A 23,787-nucleotide genomic window follows, 5' to 3' on the forward strand; every position below is an offset into this window, starting at 1 on the left:
TATCATTGATGGGCACTTGGGTTGGTTCCAAGTCTTTGCTATTGTGAATAGTGCTGCAATAAACATACATGTGCATGTGTCTTTATAGTAGAAGGATTTATAATCTTTTGAGTATATACCCAGTAATGGAATTGCTGGGTCAAATGGTATTTCTAGTTCTAGATCCTTGAGGAATCGCCACAGTGTCTTCCACAATGGTTGAACTAATTTACACTCCCACTAACAGTGTAAAAACGTTCCTATTTCTCCACATCCTCTCCAGCATCTGTCATTTCCTGACTTTTTAATAATCGCCATTCTAACTGATGTGAGATGGTATCTTGTTGTGGTTTTGATTTGCATCTCTGTAATGACCAGTGATGATGAGCTTTTTTTCATATGTTTGTTGGCCACATAAATGTCTTCTTTTGAGAAGTGTCTGTTCATATCCTTCACCCAATTTTTGATGGGGTAGTTTGTTTTTTTCATGTAAATTTGTTTAAGTTCCTTGTAGATTCTGGATATCATACCTTTGTCAGATGGATAGATGGCAAAAATTTTCTCCCATTCTATAGGTTGCCTGTTCACTCTGATGATAGTTTCTTTTGCTGTGCAGAATCTCTTTAGTTTAATTAGATCCCATTTGTCAATTTTGGCTTTTGTTGCTATTGTTTTTGGTGTTTTAGTCATGAAGTCTTTGCCCATGCCTACGTCCTGAATGGTATTGCCTAGGTTTTCTTCTAGGGTTTTTATGGTTTTAGGTCTTATGTTTAAGTCTTTAATCCACCTTGAATTAATTTTTGTGTAAGGTGTAAGGAAGGAGTCCAGTTTCAGTTTTCTGCATATGGCTAGCCAGTTTTCACAACACCATTTATTAAGCAGGGAATCCTTTCCCCATTGCTTGTTTTTGTCAGGTTTGTTGAAGATGAGATGGTTATAGATATGTGGTGTCATGTCTGAGGCCTCTGTTCTATTCCATTGTTCTGTGTACCGGTTTTGGTACCAATACCATATTGTTTTGGTTACTGTACCCTTGTAGTATAGTTTGAAGACAGGTGGTGTGACGCCTCCAGCTTTGTTCCTTTTGCTTAGGATTGTCTTGGCTATATGAGGTCTTTTTGTTTCCATATGAAATTTAAAGTAGTTTTTTCTAGTTATGTGAAGAAAGTTAATGGTAGCTTGATGGGGATAGCATTGAATCTATAAATTACTTTGGGCAGTGTGGCCATTTTCACAATATCGGTTTTTCCTATTCATGAGCATGGAATGTTTTTCCATTTGTTTGTGTCCTCTCGTGTTTCCTTGAGCAGTGGTTTGTAGTTCTCCTTGAAGAGGTCCTTCATGTCCCTTGTAAGTTGGATTCCTAGGTATTTTATTCTCTTTGTAGCAATTGTGCATGGGAGTTCACTCATGATTTGGCTCTCTGTTTGCCTATCATTGGTGTATAGGAATGCTTGTGATTTTTGCACATTGATTTTTGTATCCTGAGACTTTCCTGAAGTTGCTTATCAGCTTAAGGAGTTTTTGGGCTGAGAAGATGGGGTTTTCTAAATATACAACCATGTCATCTGCAAACAGAGAAAAATTGACTTCCTCTCTTCCTATTTGAATACCCTTTATTTCTTTCTCTTGCCTAATTGCCCTGGCCAGAACTTCCAATACTACGTTGAATAGGAGTGGTGAGAGAGGGGATCCTTTTCTTGTGCCAGTTTTCAGAGGGAATGCTTCCAGCTTTTGTCCATTCAGTATGATATTGGCTGTGGGTTTGTCATAAATAGCTCTTATTATTTTGAGATACGTTCTATCAATGCCCAGTTTATTGAGAGTTTTTAGCATGAAGGTGTATTGAATATTATTGAAGGCCTTTTCTGCATCTATTGAGATAATCATGTGGTTTTTGTCATTTGTTCTGTTCATGTGATGGATTATGTTTATTGATTTGCATATGTTGAACCAGCGTTGCATCCCAGGCATGAAGCCAACTGGATCGTGGTGGATGAGCTTTTCTAGTGCTGCTGGATTCAGTTTGCCAGTATTTTATTGAGGTTTTTCGCATCGATGTTCATTAGGGATATTGGCCTGAAACTTTCTTTTTTTGTTGTGTTCTGCCAGGTTTTGGTATCAGGATGATGCTGGACTCATAAAATGAGTTAGGGAGGAGTCCCTCTTTTTCTATTGTTTGGAAGAGTTTCAAAAGGAATAGTACCAGCTCCTCTTTGTACCTCTGGTAGAATTTGGCTGTGAATCCCTCTGATCCTGTGCTTTTTTTGGTTGGTAGGCTATTAATTACTGCCTCAATTTCAGAACTTGTTACTGGTCTATTCAGGAGTTCGACTTCTTCCTGGTTTAGTCTTGGGAGGATGATGTGTCCAGGAATTTATCCATTTCTTCTAGATTTTCTAGTTTATTTGTATAGAGGCATTTATGGTATTCTCTGAAGGTAGTTTGTATTTCTGTGGGATCAGTGGTGATATCCCCTTTATCATTTTTTATTGCATTTATTTGATTCTTCTCTCTTTTCTTCTTTTTTATTCTGGCTAGTTGTCTGTTTTGTTAATCTTTTCAAAAAACCAGCTCCTGGATTCATTGATTTTTTGGAGGGTATTTCATGTCTCTATCATCTTCAGTTCTGCTTTGATGTTGGTTATTTCTTCTGTTCTGCTAGCTTTTTTTTTTTTGAGACAGAGTCTCACTCTGTCACCCAGGCTGGAGTGCAGTGGCACAATCTCGGCTCGCTGCAAGCTCCGCCTCCCGGGTTCACACCATTCTCCTGCCTCAGCCTCCCAAGTAGCTGGGACTACAGGTGCCCGCCACTACACCCTGCTAATTTTTTGTATTTTTAGTAGAGACAGGGTTTCACCGTTTTAGCCAGGATGGTCTTGATCTCCTGACCTCGTGATCTGCCTGCCTCAGCCTCCCAAAGTGCTGGGATTACAGGCGTGAGCCACTGCACCCAGCCCTGTTCTGCTAGCTTTTGAATTTGTTTGCTCTTGCTTCTCTAGTTCTTTTAATTGTGACATGAGGGTGTCTATTTTAGATCTTTCCAGTTTTCTGATGTGGGCATTCAGTGCTATAAGCTTCCGTCTAAACACTGCTTTAGCTGTGTCCCAGAGATTCTGGTACATTTTGTCTTTGTTCTCATTGGTTTCAAAGAACATCTTTATTTCTTCTTTAATTTCGTTATTTACCCAGTAGTCATTCAGGAGCAGGTTTTTCAGTTTCTATGTAGTTGTGCGGTTTTGGGTGAGTTTCTTAATCCTGAGTTCCAATTTGATTGCACTGTGGTCCGAGAGAGCATTTGTTATGATTTCCGTTCTTTTGCATTTGCTGAGGAGTGTTTTATTTCCAATTATGTGGTTGATTTTAGAATAAGTGTGATGTGCTGAGAAGAATGTATATTCTGTTGATTTGGGGTGAATAGTTCAGTAGATGTCTATTAGGTCTGCTTGGTCCAGAGCTGAGTTCAGATCCTAAATATCCTTGTTAATTTTTTGTCTTGTTGATCTGCCTAATATTGACAGTGGGGTGTTAAAGTCTCCCACTATTATTGTGTGGGAATCTAAGTCTCTTTGTAGGTCTCTAAGAACTTGCCTTATGAATCTGGGTGCTCATTGGGTGCATACATATTTGGGATAGTTAGCTCTTGCTGCATGGATCCCTTTACCATTATGTAATGCCGTTCTTTGTCTTTTTTGATATTTGTTGGTTTAAAGTCTGTTTTATCAGAGACTAAGATTGCAACCCCTGCTTTTTTTTTCTTTCCATTTGCTTGGTAAATATTCCTCCATCCATTTATTTTGAGCCTGTGTGTGTCTCTTTGCACATGAGATGGGTCTCCTGAATACAGCACACCAAAAGGTCTTGACTCCTTTATCCAATTTGCCAGTCTGTGTCTTTTAATTGGAATATTCAGCCCATTTACATTTAAGGTTAATATTGTTATGTATTAATTCTATCCTGTCATCATGATGCTAGCTGGTTATTTTGCACATTAGTTGATGCAGTTTCTTCATAGGGTCGTTGGTCTTTATATTTTGGTATGTCTTTGCAGTGGCTGGTACCAATTTTTCCTTTCCATGTTTAGTGCTTCCTTCAGGAGTAAGGCAGGCCTGTTGGTGACAAAATCCCTCAGCATTTGCTTGTCTGTAAAGGATTTTATTTCTCCCTCGCTTCTGAAGCTTAGTTTGGATAGATTTGAAATTCTGGGTCGAAAATCGTTTTCTTTAAGAATGTTGAATATTGGTCGCCTACTCTCTTCTGGCTTGTAGGGTTTCTGCAGAGATCTGCTGTGAGTCTGATGGGCTTCCTTTGTAGGTAGTCTGACCTTTCTCTCTGGCTGCCCTTAACATTTTTTCCTTCATTTCAACCTTGGAGAATCTGACGATCATGTGTCTTGTGATTGCTTTTCCCAAGGAGTATCTTAGTAGTGTTCTCTGTATTTCCTGAATTTGAAAGTTGGCCTCTTTTGCTAGGTTGGGGAGGTTCTCCTGGATAATATCCTGAAGTGTGTTTTCCAACTTGGTCCCATTCTCCCTGTCACTTTCAGGTATACCAATCAATCATAGGTTTGGCCTTTTCACATAGTCTCATATTTCTTGGAAGCTTTGTTTGTTCCTTTTCATTCTTTTTTCTCTAATTTTGTCTTTATGCTTTATTTCATTAAGTTGATCTTCAGTCTCTGATATCCTTTCTTCCACTTGATTGATTTGCTTATTGATACTTGTATATACTTCATGAAGTTCTCGTGCTGTGTTTTTCAGCTCCATCAGGTCATTTATGTTTTTCTCTAAACTGGTTATTCTAGTTAGCAGTTCCTGTAACCTTTTATCAATGTTCTTAGCTTCCTTGCATTGGGTTAGAAGATGGTCCTTTAGCTCAGAGGAATTTGTTATTACCCACCTCCTGAAGCCTACTTCTGTCAATTCATCAAACTCATTCTCTGTCCAGTTTTGTGCCCTTGTCAGAGAGGAGTTGTGATTATTTGGAGGAGAAGAAGCATTCTGGTTTTTGGAATTTTCAGCATTTTTGTACTGATTTTTCCTCATCTTTGTGGATTTATCTACCTTTGATCTTTGACGCTGATGGCCTTTGGATGGGGTTTTTGGGTGAGCGTCCTTTTGGTTAATGTTGATGTTATTGCTTTCTGTTTGTTAGTTTTCCTTCTAATAGTCAGGCTCCTCTTCTGCAGGTCTGCTGGAGTTTGCTAGAGGTCCACTCCAGACCCTGTTTGCCTGGTATCACCAGCAGAGGCTGCAGAACAGCAAAGATTGCTGCCTGCTCCTTCCTCTGGAAACTTCCTCCCAGAGGGGCACCCACCTGATGCCAGCCAGAGCTCTCCTGTATGAGGTGTCTGTTGACTCCTACTGGGAGGTGTCTCCCGGTCAGAAGGCATGGGGGTCAGGGACCCACTTGAGGAGGCAGTCTGTCCCTTAGCAGAGCTTGAGCAGTGTGCTGGGAGATCTGCTGCTCTCTTCAGAGTCGGCAGGCAGGAACATTTAAGTCTACTGAAGCTGCACCCACAGCTGCCCCTTCCCCCAAGTGCTCTGTCCCAGGGAGATGGGAGTTTTATCTATAAGCCCCTGACTGGGGCTGCTGCCTTTCTTTCAGAGATGCCCTGCCCAGTGAGGAGGAATCTAGAGAGGCAGTCTAGCCACAGCCGTTTTTCTGCGCTGCAGTGAGTTCCACACAGTCCGAACTTCCTGGCGGCTTCCTTAACACTGTGAGGGGAAAACCGCCTACTCAACTCTCTGCAATGGTGGATGCCCCTCCCCCCACCAAGCTCGATCATCCCAGGTGGACTTCAGACTGCTGTGCTGGCACTGAGAATTTCAAGCCAGTGGTTCTTAGCTTGCTGGGCTCTGTGGGAGTGGGACCCACTGACCAAGACCACTTGGCTCCCTGGCTTCAGCCCCTTTTGCAGGGAAGTGAACAGTTCTGTCTCACTGGAGTACAAAAAAAAACTCCTGCAGCTAGCTCAGTGTCTGCCCAAACAGCCACCTCGTTTCGTGCTTGAAACCCAGGGCCCTGGTGGTGTAGGCACACGAGGGAATTTCCTGGTCTGCAGGCTGCAAAAGCTGTGGGAAAAGCATAGTATTTGGGCCAGATAGCACAGTCCCTCATGGCTTCCCTTGGTTAGGGGAGGGAGTTCCCTGGCCCCTTGTGCTTCCTGGATGAGGCGCTGCCCCACCCTGCTTCTGCTCACCCTCCGCGAGCTGCACCCACTGTCTAACCAGTCCCAACGAGATTATCTGGGTACCTCAGTTGGAAATGCAGAAACCACCCACCTTCTGTGTTGGTGTTGCTGGGAGCTGCAGACCAGAGCTTTTCCTATTTGGGCATCTTGCCAGCTCCCACAAATCAATTTTAAAGACACAAACCCAACAGAGAAATGGGGAAAGACTTGAATAACCACTTCACAACAGAGGAAATCTATATGGCTTCTAAATGTATTAAAAAGAATGTTTAATCTCATAAAGCAATTGCTTTATGAGGTTGAAGTGAGGGGTAAAATCTTGAGTAGCCCTCCTATTTTTCGGATGTCTTGTTCATTGTTGAGGTTGTGGATGATACATCCGGAGCATATGAATAGTATGGCTTTAAATAAAGCGTGGGATTAAATAAACAGTGAAGTGACTTTACACACCCAGGATATTGGAAAAATCTTATAAGCCTCATGACAAGTATTGGTGTGGACAGAAGAGGATGCATGTTATGTGATTCCATTCATATGAGGTTGCAAAAGTGGCAAAACTAAGCTATGTTGCTTAAAAATGCATTATTTAGTTGGTACAATCATTAAAAAGGAAAGGAAATCATCATCACAGATGTCAAGATGGTAGTCACTTTTGAGGATGGAGGGAGGGAGAGGTTTATCATCAGAGACACACAAGAAGGTTTTTGAGGTCCTGGTAATGTTCTGCTTTTTGCTTGGGTTGATTTGCTTATAACTAAACAGAAAGGGTAAATGATCAGTTATGTCACATGTTATTCATAGGTCAGTTAAGATGAGGGTAAGACTTGGCCATTGAGTTCAGCAAAATGGAGACTGTTGTTGAAACATAGCACATTGTCTCAGTGAATGGTTGGGGAAAAGATCTTATTTGAATAGGCTCAGGAGACAGTGAGAGGAGAATTGGAGACTGTGTATGGCTCCAAAGAACTCTTTGGAGCAATTTTTATGTATAAAGGAGAAACGTGGTGAGAACTGGGGGTGAGGGGGGATGTAGAAAGCTTTATATGAAATATACAGTATTAGGAGAATATAAAGATAAATTTTATGGAATGCGAAAAGTAATGGGGTGAAGGAAGGAAGATAACTTTATGTGTATTGGGTTGTATGGTTTTGTGGGGGGAGTGAAAATTTATAATACTTTGTAAAGAGAATTAACATTAAAACTATTTTCTAGTCTTAGAAATATATGGTAGAATTACACATAACATTCATATCTGTCAATGAAAAGAATTATGGACAACATCCTGCTCAACACCACCTTGCAGAAAGAGAAAGCCAAAAGAGATTAAGTAGTTGCCTAAATTGTGCCATTAATAATAATCGCAGACCAAAACAGAGTTCCTCCTGCCCTTTCGATCAGTGCTGTTTTTATAGTATTATCTATAATATGGCTTGCTTTTAAATTGTTTTTTAGTCATTATGTTTTATAGTGGAGTTTATTTGGATATCTCAATTAGCCTTTGCTGTATAACAGACTACCCCAAAACTTAGTGGCTTAAAATAGTGATGTTTATTTCTCGTGATTTCATGAGTTGGGCTCAGTCGGGACCATTCATGTGGCTATAATCATTGACAGCTCAACTGGAGCTGGAGGGGCTAAGATGGCCTCATTCATGTGTCTGGGGCCTTGCTGCTTTTTGTTGGCTTGGGCTCTCTTTATCACTCAGTAGTCTAGCCTGGACTTCCTTGCATGGTAGCAGGAGCATTCCAAGAGGGTGAATATGGAAGTCTAGATCCCTAAACTTGGACAACATCACAGCCTTTACGTTAAATTAATCAAAGCATATCATCAATCCAGTCCAAATTCAAGGGGTGAGGCAACAGGCCCCACCTCTTAGGAGGTGCAGAATATCGTCATCATATTCTTTCCATGTGTCATAGATAATTACAAATTATAATTTTAATCCTTGAATTTCCTTTTTTTTTTAAGAGACAGGATCTCACTCTGTCGTCAAGGCTGGAGTGCAGTGGTGCTGCAATGATAACCCACTGCATCACTGCATCCTTCAACTCCTGGTCTCAAATTATCTTCCCACCTCAGCCTCACGAGTGGCTAGGACTACTGGTGTGCATCACTATACCTGGCTAATTTTAAAAATTTTTTTATAGAGACGAGGTCTTACTATGTTGCCCAGGCTTGAGTTAATGTCTAATGTTAACGTTTATTTAATATGGAGCTAAGAAGCTGTTGATTCAGAGAATCTAACAATGTAGTTTTGGTCAATATATGAGAAATATAAAAATTTGAAAATAAAAAAGTATTAAAAATTAAAGGAAAAAAGGTGTTTTCCAGATTTTATATCCCCTATGATGTAAAACAGGTAAAGAAATGCTTATTTTTAGAAAAAAAAATTGGGTTAAAAAATGGGGGAGAAAATTCAATATAGTCTTTGTTGCACAGAATGTTGACATAATCATTATTTTCTCAGATTATTACCATTAATTTGTTATCATAATCTTTGGGTTTTTTTTGCATGTTACAGAATATAGTAGAATGTAATGTGACTAAAAACAGTAGGAGCAATTAAGAGTTTCCCATGAATTAACTTACAGTAATAATAAGAGCATATTGCCATGCACTGTCCTAAATGCATTTGTTTACAATTTCACTTAATTTATTTGACAGCTATGTATATTCAGCACCTACTGTGATCTTTGCACTGTGTCAAGACTTGGGGCTATTACTCTGAATCAAATCGACATGGTTTCTGCATGTTGCCATACCCTAGATAGAAATCAGGGAAGGTTCTCTAAAGGAACTTTCTAAGCCAGGACCTGAAGGATGAGTAGAAGTTAGCTGAGGTGAGAGTGGGAAAGGGAGTAGGAAGTCCTCTAGGGACATGACAACGACCTTGAAAGTATGTGAGTGAAAGGAACATTAAAATAATTGAAAAATATACGTAGTATACTAAAGCCTAATGTGAAAGGAATGAGGCAAGAAAGAATTTGGGGAGGTTGCCAGGGGCCAGATCACAAAGGGCTTTGTAAAATGTGTTGTTATAGAATCTGGATTTTATACCAAGGATCATGGGAAGCCATTGATAGGTTTAGAGAGAGATTTTGTTTGTTTCCTCAGACTGTGTTTTAGAAAAGTCACTGACTGCAGTGACTAGGAGGAGTGTAGCTGGGAAGAGGTAAAGGTTGACCTAGGGGTACCAACAATACAGGTCCTAGATAATGATATGAATTCAGTGATTATGGGAATGAAAAGAAGTATTTAGAGATACTTATGAGGTAGATTTGGTGACTGGATGTGGAGTAGAGGGAGGAGCCCAAGACGACTGACTCTCAGATTTCCTACCTGGAGTGCTATTACTGAATAGGGGCCTGAGTGGAGGAACAGGTTTGAGAAGGAAAGTGTTCTTGTCCTAGACTTGCAACCAATTCCCAGTGAAAATCCTGTATCTCTTTGTATTATCTAGTATTTGAAATGACATTGTGTAAAAGTGACTCTTGTTTAGTAAAATTCAGTCAAATGTAGCAATGCTGCCGTAACCTGAATTTATACCTTGAAGCTGAAAGATTGTACTTTAGCATTTAGTGATCTGTTACTGTAGTTAATTTTATGAAACAATTTACTTACTGCTTAATTTTTAAAAATTACTTGAAGAGAATAATGGCTAAGAAGCCATATGTGAATACCTATCTTAAGCCTTTTATTCACGTATAAAGTAACTTTATAACCAGTGTTTGTCCAACTTTTAAAAATAAAGTTCATTAAAATAACTTATAAAAAATATTATTTTTTGTCTTTCATGACTCTAGTAAGTAGAATGTTTACATTTATGCTAGAGATGAAAAAATTAAGTAGGATAACTACTTTAAAATAAGTCTGTCTTTCACCAGGTGTGCACATGTATCAAAACATGTTGTATGCTATAAATATATACGATTTTATCTGTGAATTTTACCTTAATAAAGTTGGGGCAGGGGAATGAAATATCTCTTATGTGTTCTCTACAAACTGAATATTCTTTTACTTTGAATATTTTGTAAGTTTAAAAGTACTTTACAACCTACTTTTTTTTTTCTTTTTTCTTAGGCACTACAAGGGCCCCCAGGGATGGAGAAGTACCAGGAGTGGATTATAATTTCATTTCCGTTGAACAGTTCAAAGCACTGGAAGAGAGTGGAGCATTGTTAGAAAGTGGGACATATGATGGTATGTCCCCAAATAACATCACTACCACCCAAAAAACCATCTGAACGACTGGAATTATTTCAGAGGGAATTTGACCAGTAAAGTACCACTTTTTGAAAAACTTTTCTTCCTCTCTGTTTTTGAGAAAATTTTCTTTTGATGGGGAGATTTGTAATTTATTAATTAAAATGGGATTAAATAATAAGCAAAAAAAATCCATCATATTTTAAAGTTGATTGTGAACAGTATACTAAAAATCAGCCAGACTGGCCAGTTTATATATTTCATAGTAATTCACATTCATCATGTGAACTCAGTGAGTATTTGTTGATTGCATTTTATTTGTGGTTGGAATTCAAAATCTGTACTCTAAAAAACTTACATGTACCTTGACTATCCTGGAAAAAAGAGAATATAAAATTTGGGGAGAAAACAACAAAAACAGAATAATTGGTTTTCTTTTCATTTCTGTTTCCTCTACCCACTTGATTCCATTGATATTTGATATTTGAGATCAATTTCCATTTTTAAATGACTCTGTTAGATCTATTTTTCCCCTTATGTAACATACCCTTCCCTGGCAAGCTTATCCACTTCCATAGCACCCTATGCTATGGTCCATTATTGCTTTTTCATACTATTATAATTGCCTGTTTATAAGCTCTGTGATAGTAATGGTCATGTCTTTCTTACTTGATATTATCTTCAGTGCCTAAAGATAGTGTTCAATAAATATCTAACCTGGAATTCAGCGTATCTAAATATGCATTTGTATTCAATCCAAAAGAGAAATTCTTCATCATTTCTCTCTTTAGCAGCACCATGATCTCAGAACAGTGAAATCATTATTTACTTTCTCCTTTTTCTCACATTTCACATCCATTTGCCAAATCTCATCATTTCTTCTTTTGTAGCTGCATTCACAATACCCTTCTTTCACTTTCACCACCTCATTGTAGGCCCACTAGAAGAGCTCATGTGTGGACTATTGCTGTTGATCTCATTTTTTCCCATTTCTTCCACCCTACCCATTGCTACCATGCTAGTCTTCTTCAAGAGCAGCTTTATCATGTCTCTCTCCTATTCAGAACTTTCAATGATTTCCTTTCATCTGCTAAGTTTAACCTAACTACCTTTTCTGGGCTTAGCACCCATGACTCATTCATTTGTTCATTCGTTTTATCCTGTTTTATTCATTAAACAACCATTTATTAAGTACCTACTATGTGCCAAGTACTAAAAGAGAATCTCGGAATACTGTAATGAACAAGATTAAAGTGCTTTTGAAGTTTTTGTTTGTTTTTGTTTTTTTTTTAAGAAGCCCTCTCCCCTTAAATGATGAAGATGCTCTACATTTTCTTCCATTAAATATAAGAGCTTGGTATGGACGAAGTGGCATATTACATATTATTAATTGCTGTGTGCTCAATTCAAAGAAAATGCAAATTAAAATAGTTGTACGTTATTTCACATCCGTAGATTGGCAACAATTTTACAGTCTGATAATTGCAACAAATGGAAACTCCCATACACTGCTGGCAAGACTATAAAATGGTATAATCCTTCTGGAGAGCATCGTGGCAGTAGCTGGTAAATTTGAAGATATACATAACTCTGACCTAGCAGTGCCCCTGTCTAGACATCTACTCAGGAAAAACTGTTGCCCATATGCATATGTAGACACATATGGGAATATTTGTTATAGTGTGAAACAGTGACAGAATGGAAACAACTCTCCTTTAGTAGAATGAATAACATACATTTTAATTTGTTCATAAAAATGGACTGCTATACAGCAGTTCAATGTACTGGATTTATAGGTATCAACATTAGTAGGTCTTAAGAGGCATAAAAAGTATAAAATTATATAAAGGTATAAAATTGTATGAAAAAGTTACAAAAGGATATGTACATTATACTATTTATGAAAAAATATGTGAAATATTATGAAAATACTCTGTGAAGCTTTTATGAAAACAATAGTATTTACGTGTTATAGATGCATATATACATATCCTAGATGTATATTCAGGAGGAAAGACACATATCAACTTCAGGACAGCTCAGGGAGGGAGTGGCTATAGGGACAGGAAGTTAGGGCTTTAATTGTAGATGTGACCATATATGTATATATCCTTAAAGAGAAAAAAAAGGGAGATTTGAAAGCAATCTAGCAATAATATCTAGATGATGTGTATATAAATAAATACATGTACATATACTTATATAAGTAAATTTTATAAATAGATATTTCTAATACTATTCTGATACTACAGTCTGTAATTTTATATATGTTTGAAATATTGAATAGTTGGCAGTTCTGCAAAAATGAAAAAGCCTTCAGAAAATAAAAAAAACTTCAAAACAGCTCTAAAACAATGAAAATCTTTGTCAGTAACTATAGTTAGGGTTCACAAACCTTGGAATTGTATACTGTATCTGAAAACTTGGTATTTACCAACATCTCAAGAAAAAATAGATCTAGTTTATTTTATTTATTTATTTATTTTTATTATTATTATACTTTAAGTTCTAGGGTACATGTGCACAACATGCAGGTTTGTTACATATGTATACATGTGCCATGTTGGTGTGCTGCACCCATTAACTCATCATTTACATTAGGTATATCTCCTAATGCTATCCCTCCCCCCAGATCTAATTTATTTATAAACAATGCTAATTTTTTTTAATCTAAGCCCCATAATTATCTTTTTAAACAAGGAAACTGCCCAAAATTATTATGAAGTCCTAAAATCTTTTCAGTGATTATGGATGGCAGTTATCATATCCTGCATTTTTATATTTTCCCCTTAGAAAAAGGTTAAATTTTCTCGAGTTAGATAATAATTACCAAGAATTCTCAGTAAGATGTGTTTCTAGTAGTACTACTACCTTACTTAGAAAAAGTGGACTTTTTATTTCTGTCATGGTATATCCAGTGTCCTTGATACTGTGATTAATGGGCATATTCAGGAAAAATAGAGACCCTCGAACCTCCTAATCCCCAGCCAAATCTCTGTTTGGTGTATTTCTGTGCCGGCTGCCCCAGAGAAGCGTGACTGGCTTTTTCATTGGTTCTTTGCTTTACTTCTGAGCTAGAAAGTTTGCAGAAAATTTAGTCTGTTTTTATACAAATCTTTGCATCCTTCTGTATGACTGGAGTAACTCCATTTCAAATATGGATTTGGAAACAAGGGAGTAGGTGAGTAGGGAGAGACAGGATGTCATTGAAAAGTTTTTTAGTTTCATTTTATTGTTTTGTCTTCATTATTTTAATGACAATTACTGCTGAAAGTCAAACTTCCAAAGAATTCATGTTAAATGTTTTCCCCCTCAAAACATGCACAATTTAAGGTAAACTATGTAATGTCTAGATTTGTCTCAGCATTATGGGGAAGAACCTGTGCTATTTTCCATCTAGGAAAAAACAATCAATTATCTACCTCATTAATTTACCTTAGGTGAATGAGCATCTTAATTACTTCCTTAGGAGCTAAGGAATTTGATTAGAAAATATGATTTTAGAAAAATCATGAGTATTTTACTCTCTAATCATATATATATTTCTCTAACGTTAGCATAATGATTAATAGAATGTCAAAAGTAGTAGGAACCACAAACTGTTAATGTGGCTAGACCTGTTGAGTGCTTTCCCATATTATTTGGCGGCCTAGTGGGAACTGCATGACAAATTGAGAAGATACTCAATGGTTTTCATTCTTTCCTGGAACATTTATTTTTACTGCAAAAATTACAGATTCTCAAGAGAAAATTAAAGTATTTCTTGCTTTCCTGAGAGTAAGCCAATACTGAATTATCCTGCTAATGTCTCTGTTTGTTCAATAAATTGTCAGATAAAATAATAGAATGCTCAGAAAAACTTTTAAAAATTACCCTTACATCAAAAGCCTACATTTTTATATGATCTGGTTAGTTCTTAGCTTAACCTTTACCTACATACTTCCTCATTTTACCAAAATAGTTCATTATGTTACACATTAGAACAAAATTATTTCAGTTAGTTTTATACTCATTTACCCCCACCTTTTATGCCAATTAGTCTTACATGACAGCATCAATGCATTTAAATTCACAAATTATGTCCTAATTCAGAACCCATGTAAGGCAATCCCTGTAGGAATGAATAATCTACTTACATACAGTCAACCTCCTGGCCTTAAACAAATAGTATTAAGATATTAGATAATATATGTGAAGAGCACTTGAGAAATTAGTTCTTTCCCCTATTTCTGCTCTCTCTTCTCGTAAGATGAGTGCTTTGAGCGCTTTGGCCTCCTTTTGGCCAATGGTAGATATTTCTTTTTTTTTTTTTTTTTTTTTGAGGCAGAGTCTCTGTCACCCAGGCTGGAGTGTAGTGGCGCAATCTCAGCTCATTGGAACCTCTACCTCCTAGATTCAAGTGATTTTCCTGCCTCAGTCTCCCAAGTAACTGGGATTCACAGGCATGTGCTACCATACCTGGCTAATTTTTGTATTTTTAGTAGAGATGGGTTTTGCCATGTTGGCCAAGCTGATCTGAAACTCCTGACCTCAAATGATTCACCCATCTCGACCTCCCAAAGTGCTGGGATTACAAGTGTGAGCCATCATGCCCACCCCTATGGTAGATATTTCAAAACTTCTTTGTGAAAAACAGGGCAGAGACATACACTAGGTCAAATTGCTCTGACTCTCACTTCAACATTAGTAATTTCAGCTGCTATTTTATTCACTTCAGGAAACTTCTATGGAACTCCCAAGCCTCCAGCAGAACCCAGCCCTTTTCAGCCAGATCCAGTTGATCAAGTCCTCTTTGATAATGAGTTTGATGCAGAATCTCAAAGAAAACGAACTACATCTGTCAGCAAGATGGAAAGAATGGATAGCTCTCTTCCTGAAGAGGAAGAAGATGAGGACAAGGAAGCTATTAATGGCAGTGGAAATGCAGGTTTGTAAATAGATGAACAACTTCTAACTGATCTTCTAGATTGATTTTACTATTACGTTGAATTAAAAGCACTAAAATTTTTTACAAAGCATATGGAGAGCAAGTGATGGGATTTTAATTTTTTTGTAAAGGTTGTATGTGGAGCAAAGTGTATTTCTGTAGACCATCCTATAAGCTAAAGTGAGTTGTCCCAATTTGGATAAATCAATGATAAACTATCATTAGTAATAAAATATATGCCATTACCCTGCTGTTTAAAATATTTGAGATTTGCCTCTGATGTTGCAATGTGGGAGTCTTGTTGGCCTATGTCTTACTTTACAGGATGTAAACAATATATGGATGTTTTAGAATGTAGACTTCAGCCTAAACAAAGTAAATAGGGCTTGAAAGTATGCTGATAAAAATTATCTAAAAGGTTGGTTTATAATATTTTGAATTTAAATTTTGGATTCCCTCAAAGAAAAATTTCAAATATGAGACCCTTCATTAAATGTAAAACCAACAGAAATTCAGTGGTGAAGAATCTGCTCCTTTTGAGTAGCCCTAATTAATGTGGTGATTGCTTAGAGGGTTATTATACTTATAACTGAGAGTATAACTAGGAAACCATATAATCACAGCTGAGCTTATTCAATGGTATTCATTGCAAAAATTCCATTCAGAACACTAGAATGTAAACTTCATAGGGCTGGAGTTTTCCTTTTTTTGTTTACTGTTCTATCCCTTCCATCAAAAACATGCCTGGCATGTAATAGGAACTAAAATCCTCAAATTTGCAGAACACATTTCCTTATCATTTTCCCAAAGCACCCTAATCTTTTTCTTCATCAATTATTAAAATGTGATATGTATATTTATTGAGTTAATACATTCGTTGTTTATGTCCCACTCCAGAGTGTGAGTTCTGTTTTATAGTCCTGTCTTTCACATAATACGTTTAATGTTAAATGGATTACCCCAATGTATCTAAATGTAAATACTAAAAACAGGTTTTAAAAGGTTTAGGTGAATTCACATCTAATTTTTAGGAGCTCCTAAGGGAACTCATCACACCATTGAGCCTTTTAATGTTGATATCAGCTTTGCTATCTCACAAAATTAAGTCTGTTAACATTTAAAAATGCTAAACAGTAGGATTGGAGACCATGAATCTTTCCCGATATGGGAATTTATATGTTCTTGATTTAAGGGAAAAGAAAATGTTCTTTTTTTGCTTCCTAATACAGAGCCTTTAATTGATCACTGCAGTTCTTTTAGCGGTAAACTTGTTTGTAATCTCTGTAGTTGATGCTTCATGTAAGTCACTTGTTAAACTGATGTTATATACTCTTTGATGTTAATATTTAAAGGGAATATATCCAAGGGTGTGTGGGAGGCAGTTCGTATACTACCTGTTATGTATAGATACCGTAGGACACTTACATTGAATTACATATTTCTTTGTCATAGAAAATATACAGGACATTTAAGTGAAAAAATACAAAGCACCTGCCTACAAACAGAATTCACCTTCTGAATAAGTATGAACTGTAGTTGTCAGTTAACTAATCAAAGTTGGGGAAATATGCTTTGTGTGTTGCTTTTGTTGTTTTTTGTTTGTTTATTTGTTTGTTTGTTTGTTTTGAGACAGAGTCTCCCTCTGTTGCTCAAGCAGGAGTGCAGTGGTGCGATCTTGGCTCACTGCAATCTGTCTCCTAGGCTCACACAATTCTCATGTCTCAGCCTCCTAAGTAGCTAGGATTACAGGCATGTGCCACCCTGCCCAGATAATTTTTGTATTTTTAGTAGAGACAGGGTTTCACCATGTTGGCCAGGCTGGTCTCGAACTCCTGGCCTCTGGTGATCCGCCTGCCTTGACCTCCCAGAGTGCTGGGATTACAGGCGTGAGCCACCGTGCCCAGCCTGTGTATCGCTTTGGAATCCCTGCCTTGAAAAATCAGAAAATTGTTCGGGAGTAGAAATGAGGAGAGGATAGGTAGAGGTTTATTTGTGCACACCAGTATGTTTATTATTTTATATCTTGCTGAAGAAATAACCCAAAAGAATGTTAAAATGGCCATGTACAATAACATATGTTACGTAATAATTATTTTTTTTCTAAGAAATGGTTTTATATAAAGAACATCTTCCCAAGTCATTGGCTATTAAGCAAACTCCTTTATTCAATTTCTTGGAACTATATTAAGAAAAGTGTTATAGATCATATACTTGCTTTTACTTGTCTCCAACATGGTTATTTCCCAAGAATGTAACTCCTTTCCAGATTGATTTTTCCGTTAGGTACCTTTTAATTTCTATCATTTTTTCTGCATACAAAATAAATCATGTGTTTGATTCATTTATTCAACAAATATGTAGTGAGCACTTACTAGAATACTAAATGCCATTGTGCTAAATGCTAGCAATAAAGCAGTGAACAAAACGGACAAAAACCCGTCATGAACTATACCTTCTGGTGGGAGAGACAGAACTGGCCAACTTAAATGAATAACATACATGGTGTGTTAGATGGTGCTACAGAGAAAAATGAAGCAGAGCAGGAGGTGGTAAGATGCAATTTTAGACAGTGTGGAAGAAAAGACTTGAAAGAATCAAGTGAGTAAACTCAGGATATCTGGGAGAAGAGCATTCTAGACAGACAGAACTGGAGGTACAAATGCCCAGAGATGGGAACATACCTAGAATATTCAGGCAATAGCAAGGAAACCAGAGTGGTTGGATACAATGTGGACAATGCATTCTATGTGGTTGGAGCAGAGTGATGGAAGGCAATAGAATAGAATAGTAACCAATAAGATCATTTAGATAATGATGGGCATGAGGAGGGAAGAATGCATATAATAAAGCATCTTGTAGGTCATTGGAAGAATTTTGATTTTTATTCTGAAATGAGAAACGATTATGGGGTTTTGATTCAAAGAGTAACACGGTACAACAGTTTTTAACAGGCTTATTCTGACTACTGTATTGAGAATAGGCAAAAGGAGGACATGGGCAAAATACCCTAACTGGGATACCAGTTAGGAGGTTATTGAATGTGCAAGGAAGAAAGTGATCAGATGCTGCTGATAACTCAAGTAGGATGGAACTGAGAAATGATCATTGGATTTAGCAATGTAGAGGTTATTGATGACCTCGATAAGAATAGTTCAATGATAAGAATTCAAAAGCCTTGTTGGAGTGAGGTCCAGAGAGAACTGGAAGAGTGGAAGTGGAGGTAGCAAATATAAACTCTTTCAAGGTGGTTTGGTGTAAAGAGGAGAGAAATAGGTTGGCTGCCAAGGGGTAAAGAGAATTATTTTCTTTTTACTGAACTGGGAACATGTTTTTATGTGGTTGGATATGATCTAATAGATAGAGAAGATTGGTGATGCAGGAAGGAGAGTGAAAGAATTGCTGTAGGCAAGAGAAGATGGGATATAATTTATAATTGGAGGGTTAGCCCTAGCTAGGAGTACAAACAGTTCTTCCATAGTAACAGATGGTGGAGTCAATGGGCACAGTTGCTGTGTAGATGTGATGGTGGGAGTTCGTGGAAGTTTTCTTCTGCTTGCTTCTATTTTGTTAGTGAAATAAGACACAAGGTCATCAAATGAGATGAGGGATAAGGGAAAAGTAGTGGATGGTTTAAGGAGAAAGAAGGTATGAAATATTTATCTTGGAGAATGTCAGAGTGAATCAACTAAAGAAATGTGCTATGATCATCATGCATCATTAAATGCCCACATAAGGTTAGTGATCATGAATTTAAAGTAAACTTGTCAATATTGCCTGTATTCAGCTGCATATGCTGACATGGAGTAGGTGGAGAGTAGGATTTAAGCAGAGTTCTGATTTAGCCAGGCAGTATTATGAAGTAAGGTTAGGGCAAAGGAATCAGGAATATTTACAAGGGAATAATTATAGTGGTTCATCATGGAATTTAAGTTGGGTTAGCAGGGCAATGGGGAAATGGGTAGAGGATAAAGAATAGTGAAAGGTAGTAAATAGTAGGGCATGGTTAGATAAAGAATGGTTGGAGTTGAAATACTATAAAGAAGGATATCTAAGGATATATAAGATCTCTGTCAGATTCTCTGAATCTGAGCCATTGCCTGCAATTTGAAGTTGTTATAGTGATATTACATAGCATCGTTTAAGTTTTAGAAACAAGTTTTAAGTACACAAATTGTAAACTCCCTAGACAGTACCCAAATTTTAGTATTCTTACCTACATTATGGGCTTTGGGACTCTAAAAGGATTTTAATATTACTAAACAGAATTATATTTAACAACAGGAACTCTATTGAGTGTAATTTTTAAAAATTACTATTATTTAAAGGCCAGTGTTAAATGTGTACAAGGCAGCTTAGTATAGCAGGTAAGAGCATGGACCACTTAGATTCAGTTCATGGCTTTGCTGTTTATTGGCAGTGTAATTTTGACTAAGTTAACTTAACCTCTCTGTGCCTTAGTTTTCTCAGTCTATAAAACAAGGAGATTAATAATAGATACTCACAGGGTTGCTGTGATGATTATGAGTTAACATACAGAAAGCACTTAAAATAGAGCCTGACACATAAAAGGACTACATTAGTGCTGCTGTAGCTGCTGTGGCTTATTAGGATTTATACTGAATTAATTCTAGTGTTGTTTTTTGCTTCTTTCCAAGACTAGCATCAGAGGTGCTATACAGAGTTAATTGTCAATTACTATGGGAAAAGAGTTGAATATGTTGGTTATTTTAAAATTTATAGCAGAATGTGGACATAATAGACAAGAAATTTGCCATATTTATGTATTTGGAATTTTTTTAGAAAGGAAAGGTGCTGTTTGAAGAAGAATATAACTTTACCCACTTTTCACACCTTTCTGTTTTGAACAATGGCAGAAAACAGAGAGAGGCATTCTGAGTCATCTGACTGGATGAAGACTGTTCCAAGTTACAACCAAACAAATAGCTCCATGGACTTTAGAAATTATATGATGAGAGATGAGACTCTGGAACCACTGCCCAAAAACTGGGAAATGGCCTACACTGACACAGGGATGATCTACTTCATTGAGTAAGCAAATGTCTCTGTCTCTTCTAATGTGCCCTAACATGTTGAGGATTGTCTAAGATTTTTTTAAACCTCATTTTAGACACATACCTTTTTCAGAAGACTCATTTTTTTCTTTCTTTAAAAATATTTTTCATAAAACTTACAGTTGATTTTTAATCAGATTTAATCTGACACTTCATTTTTATTTGACTTGGATAAAGGAATAGTGTATTTGACTTCTGGTTTTATAAGAGCAGGAGGATCAAAAACAGTTCACGAATGGTGAAAAATGTAAAGAATAAAGGGTATTTTGCTTGGCTTTTTAAAAAGCTTTTAGGTAGGTTGTCCAGCTTAATGAGATTTCAAGAATTGTCATCATGAGTAGGAGCATATTATTATCCGAATTAAATATTTTCAGTCCTGGAGTTTGAGTTTGATGTGTTCAGGCAATATAGTTGAATGATGTAGGAAGAAAATATCACTGATCATCAGAGTAATTGGTACAAATTTAAGTTCACAAAAAACATTATTTTTATGGAAAAGCACTATTAATATAATATTTATAGAGATACTGATTACCATATATATTAGATCAACCTAAAATTGTATGTTGTTTGTACTAGAGAATAATATTATGCAAATAATTATTGGAAGTTTTATCATGAAGAATTTTTATATTCTCACGTAGCTGTAATTCTCATCGTAATTTGCCCAAAGGTAGAATATTAATGTAGTAAAGTTACAGAATATAACAATTAAATAACGGTTAAAATATTTGGATCTAGGCACTACACTCAAAGAACATATACTCAGAAATGAATTTGGAGTGGGGGTCTTGAATCTGTTTCCTCAGATGGTCCCAATTCCGTACCCTTCCAAAAGAGTGAGCGTCTTGCTATACCAAATAGGATTCTAGTTTTTAAAAGACATGGATCTTTGGATGTGTAGCGTTCTTTTTACTATAGATTGCACATTATTGATGAGGTTATACATTTATATAAACATTCATGACCACAATTATACAAAGCAGGTACAACCAGGTGGTATATTCTTCTTTATTGACAACTTTAAGGGATTTGTTAAGGGAAATTTAGACTTTTGACTTTCATGCTGACTTTAGAACTAAGCCCCAAAATAAGGTGTAGAGTCATTAGAAGTAGCTAAAATATCTTTAAAAACAGATTATGAGACATTTAATCTGGCAGTAGTACTTCACCCTGCAAACAGGGCTAAGTTAGTAAATTAAAGAGGGAGAAGAATTTATAAAAAGAAATCTTTTTATAGTTTAATATATGTAAATGAATGAAAGATCTAAATGTAAGACCTGAAACTATAAAAAGGAAGAAAACATAGGGAAAAAGCTTTACAACATTGGATTTGCCAAGGACTTTTTAGATATAACACCAAAAGCACAGGCAACGAAAGCCAAAGTAGACAAAAATGGACTACATCAAACTTTAAAATTTCTGCATAGCAAAGCAAACAATCAACAGAGTGAAAAAGCAATATATAGAATAGGAGAAAATATTTATAAACCATATATATTATAAAGGGTTAATATGTAGAATATAGTTAAATATTTGCTGCTAGATAGAGCCGTTTCGTTTGGTATAACCAATATGGTTTGATCTGTATTACTGCTGCTGTTGAAAAATGCAACTGTAAGAAAATAATGTTCATATAGGTCTATAGACTTTAGTTCTTATGTTTTGGGAATAGCCCCTATGGATATTTCTTTTCATTGAAAAATTTTGGGTAAAATTTTAGCAAATTGCCTAGATCTGCTGATTTAGCAATAAAATTTTGGATCATGGGAACCTAAGTTAAGCTTTTCTCAAGTGGCAGTTTTTAGTTGGGTTTAGCAAGGTATTTTCGTGTTGTTGTTGTTCTTATTGTTGTTTCCTAACAATCTATGTGGCTCCTAGGCCCCTGAGTTCTCATCCTTTGCATTTTCTAAAATTTTTTTTTAAGCAAAAAACTTTTAAGTTTGGGGAGATTATTTCTCTAATAGCATGAGTAATATAGACTTTCTAGAGATAATCTCACTTTTTTCTACAGAAATAAGCTATTATTCAGCATATTAAAAAGTGTTTTGGCCGGGCGCGGTGGCTCACGCCTGTAATCCCAGCACTTTGGGAGGCCGAGGCAGGCGGATCATGAGGTCAGGAGATCGAGACCATCCTGGCTAACATGGTGAAACTCTGTCTCTACTAAAAATGCAAAAAATTAGCCGGGCACGGTGGCAGGCGCCTGTAGTCCCAGCTACTCGGGAGGCTGAGGCAGGAGAATGGTGTGAACCTGAGAGGTGGAGCTTGCAGTGAGCCGAGATCGGGCCACTGCACTCCAGCCTCTGTGACAGAGTGAGACTCCGTCTCAAAAACAAACAAACAAACAAAAAAGTGTTTCTATCACATTCTACCAGCTAGTATTATACCTGGCAGTGGCTGCATAGCTCTGCAAGTAGCTCAGCGGTTACAAAAGGTATAGAAGATGTGAGTAATTCCCTGAAACCTTATTGGCTTCATTTCCTAAGAGTGGTCAAGGTACAGATTAGTGAGTTTATTTCATGTTAAACACACTCAGGAAATATAACTTGTTTACATTCATTGTTACTAATTAATAACAGTTAATTACTTCAGTTAAGTATGACATGGTATTCCAATAATAACTTTAGGCAAGAGAATCACTTGAGCCGAGGAGTTCAAGACCAGTCTAGGCAACATAGCCAGGCCTCTCTCTACAAAAAAAATTTTTTCAGTTGTTAGGCATGGTGGCACACGCCTGTAGTCACAGCTACTTGGGAGCCTGAAGCAGGAGGATCACTTGAGCCTAGGAAGTCAAGGCTGCCGTGAGCTGTGATCATGCCACTGCACTCCAACCTGTGCAACAGAGCAAGACTCTGTCTCAAAATAATAATAATAATAATAACAATAACTTTAATTTACATTTTATTCCCTTCCTATGTATTTTCTTCCATGACTTTTTCTTTCTTTAATATCCTTGGACGTCAGATATTTAAACTAACACTGTTTGTCCACTAAGCAATGAGATAGTTTCATTTCGGCGTTAGTATCTGCTGCATGGTGACCTCATCTGAAACTAACTGGCTATGACATATAATGAAATTAAACAGATACTGCTCTCTAAAGTCATCTTTGGCCTATATCATAAAATGAAGCAGGGGCAGGATATTTTTATTCCTCCCTTTTTTCCTGTGTGGATCATGCTGATGAAAACTTAGTTTTGTAAAGCGGAGTTTAACTATACCTGTTGTTTTTACTTGCATGTGGCAGAAACAGCCGCTTTAAAACTCTTTGTTTTATTTTATTCTATTTTGTTTTAAAGAGTCCCTGAGGGCAGGAGCTCTATCTGATGTTTATTTATCTTTATATTCCAGCTTCCCACACAGTACCTACGTATCACAGGCACACAAGAAATATAGTACTTTTTGAAGGG

General features: G+C 36.8%; 1 protein-coding gene across 3 annotated transcripts in view; it reads left to right on the top strand.

The window, feature by feature from the left end:
- MAGI3 (membrane associated guanylate kinase, WW and PDZ domain containing 3) overlaps positions 1-23,787 on the top strand; it is a 296,027-nt gene that overhangs the window by 172,502 nt on the left and 99,738 nt on the right. For all 3 annotated transcript variants that reach the window (XM_055356397.2, XM_055356399.2, XM_055356376.2), the window contains exons 3-5: positions 10,254-10,373; positions 15,094-15,303; positions 20,178-20,352. In XM_055356397.2, coding sequence (XP_055212372.1) covers positions 10,254-10,373; positions 15,094-15,303; positions 20,178-20,352 — 505 coding nt within the window. The remainder of the gene's footprint in view (positions 1-10,253; positions 10,374-15,093; positions 15,304-20,177; positions 20,353-23,787) is intronic.

The sequence above is a fragment of the Gorilla gorilla genome, chromosome 1 (genome assembly GCF_029281585.2).
Source record: "Gorilla gorilla gorilla isolate KB3781 chromosome 1, NHGRI_mGorGor1-v2.1_pri, whole genome shotgun sequence".
Lineage (NCBI taxonomy): Eukaryota > Metazoa > Chordata > Mammalia > Primates > Hominidae > Gorilla > Gorilla gorilla.